At 41.9% G+C, this 11352-nt stretch overlaps 1 protein-coding gene across 1 annotated transcript in view; it reads right to left on the bottom strand.

The window, feature by feature from the left end:
• Positions 1-3351: 3351 nt before the first annotated feature.
• Positions 3352-11352, bottom strand: part of LOC109468930 (beta-1,4 N-acetylgalactosaminyltransferase 1-like) — a 10002-nt gene continuing 2001 nt past the window's right edge. The window contains exons 2-11 of the mRNA XM_019767310.1: positions 9870-10010; positions 9098-9204; positions 8502-8542; positions 7012-7195; positions 6707-6793; positions 5798-5985; positions 5182-5322; positions 4328-4471; positions 4004-4085; positions 3352-3699 (exon numbers count right to left, since the gene is read on the bottom strand). Of these exons, the coding sequence (XP_019622869.1) occupies positions 3512-3699; positions 4004-4085; positions 4328-4471; positions 5182-5322; positions 5798-5985; positions 6707-6793; positions 7012-7195; positions 8502-8542; positions 9098-9204; positions 9870-10010 (1303 nt within the window). The 3' untranslated portion in view covers positions 3352-3511. The remainder of the gene's footprint in view (positions 3700-4003; positions 4086-4327; positions 4472-5181; positions 5323-5797; positions 5986-6706; positions 6794-7011; positions 7196-8501; positions 8543-9097; positions 9205-9869; positions 10011-11352) is intronic.

Consider the following 11352-nt stretch of genomic DNA (forward strand, 5'->3'; position numbering starts at 1 on the left):
AAAGGAAGGAGCAAATCTTGACAACAACAAAGTCGAATTGAAAATCTACTTGTTATTCTGGAGTTCAGCAGCTATGTGCAAGATTAAAGAAAAGTGATTTCAGTGGTGATAATTTTCACCCCTAAACCCTTGTGGGCAAATATTCTACACTTTAACGAGTTTCAAACATCAAACACTTTTCCTTCATCATTCATCAAATTCCTCTCAGATTAGACTTAATCCGTTTGCGTCTAAGCCAGGACTTATACGGCGTAGTCAGACTAGAAGGCCTTGTCTTCTGAGCTTTATCTATAGACACAGTCTAATAATGGTGAAAGAACAAATCGTAGATTCCCTAATACAGGCGACGACTTTAAGCCCCGAACAGACATTTTCTCCGCCTCGCACATTCTTGACGATAAGCTTGTTTTGTGTTGAACAGGTCAGAAGGGTTAATCAAGTAATGAAATGGTGTCTGAGTTTCTCTGCGAGATTAGAGACAGGAAGATGTCTATCGTTGTGAGGAGGAGGGGGACCTTTGGCCTCTTTAATGAAGTGCTGGTGTACGGTTTATCTTGGACCTACTCGGGCGAGACTGTCGCGGCAGGGCAGTGATCCAACTGGCGGGATTCATACAAATCTAGCACTTGATGTTTCAGTAACTAGGATGCTAGATTACATTTATCCCTTTTCCTTTTTGTACTATGGTCAGCAGTCGTTGCAATACATTGTACCATGTGCACCTGTCGCAATAATGTTCACAGCTTAACTTGCGAGACGTTATTGAAGCTCGGTGGCCACGTTTTAGAACCAATTTCTTAAGGTTTCATTCACTTCTCAAAGACTCAATAATAAAATGGAATCATTTATCACTTAAACGGTCAAGTCGAGTTCAACACGTAAACATGATTATCAAGGTTCACCATCAAACTTCCGTGAAGAATCAATTTTCCCAGAATCCTCGGAGTTCCCGAATGAGCGGCCTGGTTCTGGTTTCACGGTCGCCTGTTCGAATCCAACATGGCGGCCACCAGGTGCGAGGGGCTAATTGCAAGGTCATGAAGTTCGCGTGACCTTGACATAACCTCTGCGCCTTCAGGCGTTCTAAAGCCAGCGGGGAAGGGTGTGTGATTGAGTGGGAATATCCACCAACTTCGTGCCCACATGTGAAGAGCAATTTGTACTCAAGTGCCCCTGACTGAACTTCTTGTGCTCCATACTGTGACAGAACTATTTTACGGGGTTTGATGTCTCCAAGTCAGGTGTGAGGCATATATATCACTCCGCGGTGCTCAACTGCATGGCTTCAAAAACCGGCCAGCGCGTTTTCATCACACCGAAAAGGAATGTTTTAACTTGTTGACGTGCGACTCAATTCATTTGGCGTGAAGGCGGAATTCTTTGAATTCAGTTTGGGTTAAATGGTAGATTCGTATATCTGTGATAATAGATGCAAGTTCATTGCAACGACATATATCTTCCAGATGCTAGTCTAAAAGTGACAGGCAAACGAAAATGTGAAGTGTAACCTGGAATGCAATACAAAGGACCAAGTATCAGTAAATGTCATAGATAGGCGTGGCTCTCCTCAAACACGGGACCCCTGGCTTTACGTCACATTCCAGAGAACGTCTTGATTTAAGTATCTAGGCACTCATTTGGACCTGAGTAAAGTACTGTACACTACAAGAAAGAATGATCTTCTCTCAACACCTGGAAAGGGGCCTGCATGCCATTTTTCGTAAGGCGTAATCAGGCTTTCTTATTCTTCGTATTCCGTCGGCCGCCTCCACAAAATTCAACGTAATTCGTAATAGTGCATTAGCTGCAAAGCGTAAAGTCGTAATCGGCGATGAGAATTTTGCGTCATTCGTAATCACAACCCCCAAGCCCTCCTCATACAGATCCTCCTGGCAAAACATCTTGAGTATATGAGCGAGACAAATCATTTCCATCCGGGACATCCACCCCGCGAGTAACCCGGATGAAAGGACGGGACATGTGGATAACGAACCGGAAAATACAGACCACAGTTTTCCCAGTGGGGAGGCAGAAAATGCTGATGTGATGCGGTCGTCATGGCGGCTTTAGACCAGATCTGTGACTGTGCATTTCTACTCTATTTAGAGGTCCCTAATTGACAAAGAAAAGTTTGGTATCACAAGGTTATTTCGGACACTGGGAGAGATATACTGTATCCTAATGTACAGTACCAGTATCACAAACTGACACACTCACACAAGCACGCGCACACACGCACCGCCACGCACACACGCACGCATGCACACACACACACACACACACACAACACACACACAAACACACACACACAAACATACACACATACACATACACACACACGGGCACACACACAAACACACACACACATACACACCACATATTCTGTCCATATTTTCTTGAACGCCCCTTCCTTGTATCACACCTACCTCTTACTCAGTAGTTGTTTCCACCATTATTTGTTTGTATTAAGCAGGGGCGGTTGTGGAAAGTATCACTTATTATATTGATAAGCTTTGAGTGGATTGGTCTTGACCCAACGAAATGGCCTCCAAGACTGGATGGAAGTGCCCTGTCGTGTTGTATGCGCCCTCTCGCGTGTCCTTATAGTAATGCAGTATATGGCACAATCTCGTTCAGTATTAAAACGCAGCAGATTTATAGACTTTCTCTAATATTGCAAAAAGACTGTTCAATCAATCAATTAATCTATCAATTGATCGATGAATTAACTTTATTTTGCCACATTTGTAACGGATATGATATGTGGCTATGATATGTGGCAAGTTTGTAAACGATACTATATGTATATATCAACGAGAATAATACCTACACTGTTCAAACATGTGGCATATGTAACTTGAGAAACGATAGGAACATCGATAGATAAACGTTATGCAAATGACGACCTAATTTGCATAATCTAATTCTCATAACTTAATTCTCATAATTTCATTATCTGATTTGCATAATTCTCATAATAAATGAGAAACCACCATAATTCCATATTGGTAAATGTCTGAAATTTCATATTCCCCTATTTGGAAGCTAAAGGAAGGTGGACATTGTTAAACATAATCTATTTAAATAAGGACCTCCTTTGCACAATTGAAGAGTGTACACTCTTTGAGGTTACCAATATCCAAGAAGATTTTTTTTGGTGGCTGAAAGACAGTATCCAATTGGCAAGATACAATGTAGTATTATTGGCAAGCCAATATCCAGTACGCTACCGGTGGTTGGCAAAAAAAAAAGATACCAGTGTAACAATAATAAAAGAAAGTGGCCAAAAACGCGTCAAAATAGCCAAAGCCCAAACCTAAGCTAGTAGTTTATGAGGTTACAGTATACAGTATAAGCATAATAATGCAACGAGATGGCAACAGATTCAGCTCCGATTATAAAACCCAATTGCACAGATCATAGACGTAGAAAACACTCTTTTTCTACCTCCACACACACACATATATATATAGTTTATTACATGGAAGTATACTCTAAATCATATCATGATCTATCTAAGCCAGCAGTGTAGGTTATCTTTAAAGTACTGTCTCGTCCTGATGATATTCCCATAGCTTCCGGATACGCCTCCTCCCCTACGAAACTTGTTGTAGTCCTTGTTTCGTGCCGACCTGTGGTCTATCCGCACACCCTCACAAGCCGCCATCCGTAACCGTCCCATTGCATCCACAAAGAACTCTGTAGCAAAATGTACACAGACAAGAAATGTAAAATATGCAAAGCAATTGTATCATGTTTGCGTTCACTTGGTCTAGCCTAACAAAGTGTTGCTCTGTTTATGCTTACTCAAACATTTCCATGTATATGGTGACTAGTTCATCCAGTCCTGTCCTGCCACTGGCTACATAATGTAACCCAACACAAGAAGGAGTCTGCTTTCGCATCAGTTACCATGGTGACAGTCGTCTGGTCTGATTGCTCTGCTTCTTTTTCTTCACCAAAAAGTTTCCATGCTGTGAAGGTAAACATAGATATTCCTCACCTGTGTGGCCATAGCGAGAGTAGGTTGGATCGAACCCCACAGCTCGAACTGCGTCCGTTCTTCCCATGTAGAAGTTGGTGACCTTCAATGAATGAATACTTTATTAATCTAAACTTTGCTGTTTGAAGTAGCACTATCATAAAAATACAAAACTTCAAATATTACACAACATTAAACTATCAAAATAAGAAAGTCGCGGCAAAGTGGTAGAGGTTGGTGTTATACGCAGATAGGCTGTTATATCGGCTATGCAGATTCAGTTACAGGTACAGAACCTTGTGTGATACGGAGAATGACGACTATACCAGCTATACAGATACAGACCTTCGGGGTTATATAGCAGTGTGGGTAGCCGGGGACGGTGCCGTAATGTCCGCTGCCCTGGAACAGACAGTCGCCATGTTCGTCTCCGGGCAGGATGGACAGTTTGGAGAACATCAGCTTCCTGTTCCCAACACTACCAGATACCTGCAAGGGAGGGACCAGTAAATTAACTTTCCAGCTAAATACATTTGTATGTACTATCATGAAAGCCATCCTGTGTTGGTAGTTACATGTTTAAAGTTAAAACTTTTTGTCCAACACAAAACTTCTCTCACCTAGAGCTTTCGACCAGTCACTCTGGTCTTCCTCAGTAGAATGACCCAGTGAGGCTTGACGTCACACGTCAAAGAAGCCACGTGACAAGCTTCACTGGGTCAGTCTACTGAGGAAGACCAGAGTGACCGGTCGAAAGCTCTAGGTGAGAGAATTTTTGTGTTGGACCAAAAATTTTAACTTTAAACACATTTGTATGCAGTATACCCATACGAAAACTGTCACTTTTGAGAACAAAGTTACCTCAAGCCTTTACCTCCATTGCAGATCCGGGATTATCAGGTTTGGTTCATACAAAAAGTGGGACTTCAAGTTCAACTACATGTACTGTCAAAGTATTGATATGACGCCAGGATTCACCCCGTTTTCCAATGGATCAGTCCAGCCAATTGCAATTTCAGGGCTGGACAGGTTTTTGAGTTTAGAAAAAGTCATACTCTTTGGATTCTGTACCTCCCAGTTAAGTTTACCCAGGAAAAAGATTAACTAAAAATGACCGTGATCCTTTTTCGGACGTCCAATTTCCGAGTTCCCGCACTCCATCATTCCTAGAATATCTATAAAAAGACTGACGTTCTTACCAAATCCATATTTGTGTTGTCAAGAACCTCCACAAAATTCTCCAACTTCGTGTCCTTGGTGAACACGTAGTCGTCGTCAACCCAGAGGAAGTAGGCCGTGGTCACTTGTGACAAGGCGAGATTCCTGCCAGCAAACCAACCCTGCAAAACAAGGAATATGTTTCAAATCAGATCTCTGAAACATTGTGATTGTACAGGGTACAAAGTATGGCATCTACAAGAGTACAAAACTACACTTTTGTGAGTGTGGGTTTCAAGAGTGGGTTAGACTTAGAGACCTTTGCTAGCTATTCTACAACTACAATCTCATATACTATATGGTGACCAGCTCCTCTATAGCTAGCTGTGTCCTGCTACATAATGTAATCCAACACCACAGGGTGTCTGCTACAGTACCATAGTGACATGTCTGTTCCAGATCCATTGACCTTAGGCATGTCTTTTGAAGTTCTTTCTTTTCAAATTCTGATTTTCAAAATTACAAAAGAAAAACATGGCACAAAAAATGACCTTAAGCATATTTGTTTGGAGAAGGAGAAGAAACAGAGCAAAAACAATATGAAGGTAAATGCGAAGGTAAATATAACAAGCACACACGGCAACCCGAACAGCTTACCGCTCCAAAAGGCATGACGTAATGGTCGACGTTTTCCGCCTGGAGGTCTTCCACAGGGCGGCTGTCGTCCGCGACAACTACCCGCATCTTGGGGTAGAACTCCCGGGTACTGTTCAGCAGCGCTCTGACGGAAGGGTACCTCAGGAACGTCTTGGTGATTATAGTCACCTTTTTGTTGATGTCGTTATCTAAGTAAGAACACAGATGGGGATTAGCCTCCGTAGCAGGCCTATAGAACTGGGGGTTTGCTGGTCTTCGGCTGTTTTCTGATTAGCCTCCGTAGCAGGCTTATAGAACTGGGGGTTTGGTGGTCTTCGGCTGTTTTCTGATTAGCCTCCGTAGCAGGCTTATAGAACTGGGGATTTGGTGGTCTTCGGTTGTTTTCTGATTAGCCCAGTTCTAAACGGGGGTAATTCAACCAGGCTGGCTATGTTGTCTATATGCTAAATAGCACATAAAAGCTTCCAAAGACCATGAAGACCACCAAACCCCCCAGTTTTTGGCATGCTATGGAGGCTAGATGGGGATAGTTATTGTTGATGTCGCTATCTGAGAGAAAACACAGACGAGGATTGTCTTCATTGTTGAGACCTTACCTGGTCGATCCAATTTTGTATAAGAGAGTCTCCGGCATTTGATTTTTGTCAATTAGGGACTTGACTTAACTTGATTTACTGTATAGATATGCCCTTAGTAGGCTACTGGCTTCTGTAAAGCCATCACTTCCTTCCAACTTGACCCTAAGGTCAATCTGTGGTAGCCACCCTGTCACTCTACTGCAGTCAAATACCCACTATAAATAAATACAGTGGTAAACAGACACACGAACACACAAAGAGAGAGAGAAAAAGAGAGATAGAAAGAGAGAGAGATGATACAAAATCATGTAAAATGAAATAAAACAAAAACCTTTCCCAGGATCATAAAGACGTGGTGACCTCCTGACGCGAATGCGGACAGAAAATGTTGCCATAAAATCCAAGTAACTGAAGTGGACTGAGAAACAGAAATATGAAAACACAATATATTAATGGCATTCAATGATGCTTTGAGGGCAAAAATGTATTTTTAAAGTCGATATTCTGGCCACTTGTGTAATGTAATGTTTAATGTAGTAATTTGAATCAATCCTATCCTATACAGCCTAATGATATCTGGGAGGCAAAAGAATTATCCCCCCCTCCCACACACACACGCAAGAAAAAAGTACCCACCTAAGTCTCTGGCATCTATGTCGTACACAGTGTTCACATACACCACAGTCTGGAGCTGTTGGTTTAGGAGGTCTAGGGAACTACTGCGCATGCTCAGACACGTGGTACCCTGCCCTTCCACCTGTACATCTGGTAGCGTCTCTGTGACGTCAAGAACGCCATATTGTGACGTATTCAGTTGGACCTTACACGAAGAACAGGTTTTATTGGCCAATAGAAAGTACAAATGTCAACTAAGAACTACACAATAGATATACGACACTAGAAATGTAACGTTAAAGCCAATAAATCATGTTTACCTTCACATGTATTTATGTATGTATGTATATAAGTTGTACCATGTTATGATGAATATTTGTTTAGATTTATTAAGACTCTGAATCATGTATCCAAGTCTGATGTATACATTATGTGTTTTGTAGGAATTTGTTGACCCTTGAACCTCTCCCCTGCATGATGACCACAATGAAAAGCGGCCTGTTGGCCGAATTGTGTATTTTCATCAATAAATAAAGGCGCAAACAAAACAAACAAACAAACAAACAAACATGGTCTAGCCAAACATACTACTGCTCTGTTTTTTCATACTCAAACACATTCATATATAACATCTATGTCCATAATATCACCATAGTCCATAATATCGCCACCTTGAGAAAAAGTGTGCTTCAAGATATTTTTACTGCAACATACCCTAGGTATGTACATTTGAGGTGTGCAGGAGTGCATACCAAAAGTATGTTGCAGTAAAAATATCTTTAATCACACTGTTTCTCAAGGTGGCAATATTATGGACCCTGGTGATATTATGGACACGGATGTTATATATATACTCTGTCCTGCCACTTGCTACATAATGTAACCCAACACCACAGGGTGTCTGCTACAGCACCAGTTACCATGGTGATAGACGTCCGCTCTAGATCCTATCTGGTTTTCTACCGAGTTTTTACCATGACATATAAGTTTTGTGCATTGCTTCTACTTTTATACGTTATGTGCCTAATAGCTGCTTGCATTGTACATCGTTCAATCACCAGGTCTGGCCTTTTATAATACAAAGCCCTGGCTTTAAGTCAATATCCGAACAAACAAATAACACGGTGTGCCATATTAGTCTTTGAACACTGCCGGAGAAATATAAGAAGTTTAATGTTGATGTAATGTTTTATTGGTCAAGTGCAATAATCTATGTGCAAATTTGTGCCCGTGGGCTAATATTAGCAGTGAAACTCAAACAAGGTTCAAACAATTTATCACCTTTTATCTGTAAGCCTTTCAACATAAATTCGGACATAAATGTCTGACTACGCACAAACGTAAACAGCACCATGCCATTTAGCGGTCAAAATCTGATATTGGCCAAAAGCAATTTACAGAATATAACAAGCAAACAATACCTCCGTATACGTAACTAGTTACCTAATCTGATATAAAAAAATTCATTTAGAAGATATACGCCTCAGCATATCTGGTAACTTGAACGTTACCTGGTAGTCTTCCCTTTCGCTGTAGTCCACCACCTCCAAACCTATAAGCATGACAATAAGAAATTTATATCAGCCTCAACAGAGTGGCAAACTGTACTCCTTTAGTGGACTAAATTCCATGGAATGTTACATGTCTATTTGGGCTAATTTCTACTCTGGTAGTGGCTAGAAATCTATCAAAAGAAACAGATAAGACTCTTAAGATTGTAAGGATAAAAGCTAAAAAAAAAACAGTCCAACCCATGTCCATTGCTTGGCACAGATGTGTAATACATTTTCAAACCAGAAAGGTAACATTTGTAAATGCATGTAAATGATAACCTAGCTTCATAACATAGTTCAGCCTAACAAACTACTGCTCTGTTCTTACTCAAACGCATTCATATACATGGTGACCAACCCCTCCAACTCTGCCGTGCAACTTGCTACATTACGTGACCCAACACCGCATGATGGCTACTACAGCACTGGTTACCATGGTGACAGACGTCTGGTCCAGGTCATTGGCCTTATTTCTTTGAAACAGAAGAAGAAGAAGAATCAAAGCACAGACAGTATGTTTTCCTTCTGCAAAGGTAAACATAACAAACACATACCTGGTATGTTTATCGTGCCCTCTGGAACCACGACCAGACCTTGGGTTGGGTAGCTGAGTGGGGCAGATCCGTTCACAAACAGTAATGTCTCCCAGGCGGACTCCGTTCTAGAGTGTAAGACAGGAAATAAGAGTTTTTGGCGACGTCTCAGGGAGGAGCCTATTGGTACAGTATTGTGTGCAGTTTGCAAGAATTCTAGGAATGGTACAGGCATTTTGTCCACAGGAATGGAATGTCCACAGGCATGTCTCTGATCCACATCTATGCCCACATTCCTGGAAACCCTTGGGAAGACCTCTCTACCCCGGATGCCCTACTTTCTGTGACCCTGGGGCTCATTCACTATACACTCAGGGGAGGAGTGCACTGTATCTGTCTAGACTTAACAGGTACCAAGGCTTCCTCGAAATCATGAAATCATGGCAGTGCCATGCAAACAATAACCCTAACAGCAACCACCGTCGCCATGGCAATGTATGTTTTCATTGCCAGTCTTGTTGTGAATTTTTTGGCACAACTAAAGAGATAATCTGGTTTACTTTGACCATAAATGTCTAGGTCGCCGGAGCGTTGTTGGCATTCAAATTTGACTCAAATTTAACTCAAACTCAATTCGATCCGAAAGGTAGGCGTGGCCTGAATTTGATCAAATTGCTCCTGAACTTCAGTCAACCTTAGTCGGCTGGTATTCGGGGGAAGGTTCTGAATGTATGATGAAGGCTCAAATTTTAAGTCCTTTAAAAGTCTTCAAAGTGTTGTCGTGAATTCCCACCTTTTTCTGTACTTCAGGAGTTCTTGTTTCTTCCTCTGTAGCACCTCCTCTTGTTCCCCTTTCGGAATGCCGTTAGCGAAGATGAGCGCCTTCCTACGGGAACAGTTGCACCGGCTGTCTGCGACCTGCGCCTCCAGTGGCCTACAGGAAAGGCAAGATTTGAAATCCTGTCACTCTCCCATCGCTATTTTTTTTATAATGAATGAATGAAGACCTTTATTGTACGCAAATACCCACTGGGTTCAGTACAGGTCGCAGGAAAGACGTCACAGTTTGTAATGAATATATACAATGTACAAGCTAGCGCTAATTCTATGTACTATGGACATATAGTCTAATAATTACGATAATTTGGTTTCTTCTCGCTTCTTAGTAATGATGTAGATATAAGTACAGATGTGTTTTATAATCGAAGGTTTGTCTAAAACCATCAGAAATATGAACTTGTCTGTGTTGCATATATATATATATATAATGTCCAACATGTAATCACAAGAAGTGGTGACGGCACACTCAAGTTTTTCAAACTTGCCGCCACCAACACAGGGGACAATACAATACTCATTTTCACCTGAGCGAAGTGAGGAAAGTCGTGTAAAGTGCCTTTCCCAAGGGCACAGGATCGGTATCATGTCAGGACTCGAACTCGGGACCTCTAGGTTCCGAGTCGAGCACTCAGCCGCTACGCCACACGACCCCACGAATAATATCTATATCCCATCGCTATGAATGATATCTCCATTAAGGTAATCGTTACCAAATTTAGAGGTACCCAGTAAGAGTAATTTGAATATACTATCAGCACAGCTCACTGTACCTGTATCTGTATCTGTATCTGTATAGCCGGTATAACCGCCTTTCGGCGTAACACACCTGATGTTTAATGTACGTGTTTATGAGCATCGGGTTTGTGTACGTAAGTGTCAAGTACAGGTAATTCTACCGGCTAGCGGCACTGTCTTTGTTTTACACTGTTTGCTCTCATGCAAACAGTGAATCTATAGCAGGTCCCCTGCTGTGGTTAACTTAAAGAAAGGAAACGTTGTTGGGGCAGGCTGTCTTCGGGGCTCTAATAGTTATCTCTAGCGAGTGGCGAGTGGGAATTTTGATAGAACGTTTTGAAGAGTTTTTAACGCGAGAGAAGGTTACATTCCGCCTACGGTTTCCCCCCGCCCAGCTCATAAAGTTTGGCACGCTGGGAGTTTATTACTCCCAGCTATCGTAGTGAAACCCTACCGGAGAACCTAGCTGAGGCGGGCGGGGAAGAGCCTCAGAGGCCCCGAAGAAAATACGCCACAACCGCGATAGACTGGACACCAGGTTAACATTTTCACTGTCTCGAGTTTGCTTTGGAACTTATTATCTATGGTGTACACCACTCTAACGGCTAGCCAACAAACGCAGCTAGAGCGCGGCCATTTCTTTTCGGGGTGGAGAGAGCTTTATATATATATATATATATATATATATATATATATATATA

The sequence above is a fragment of the Branchiostoma belcheri genome, unplaced genomic scaffold (genome assembly GCF_001625305.1).
Source record: "Branchiostoma belcheri isolate BF01 breed outbred unplaced genomic scaffold, Haploidv18h27 scaffold2, whole genome shotgun sequence".
NCBI lineage: Eukaryota > Metazoa > Chordata > Leptocardii > Amphioxiformes > Branchiostomatidae > Branchiostoma > Branchiostoma belcheri.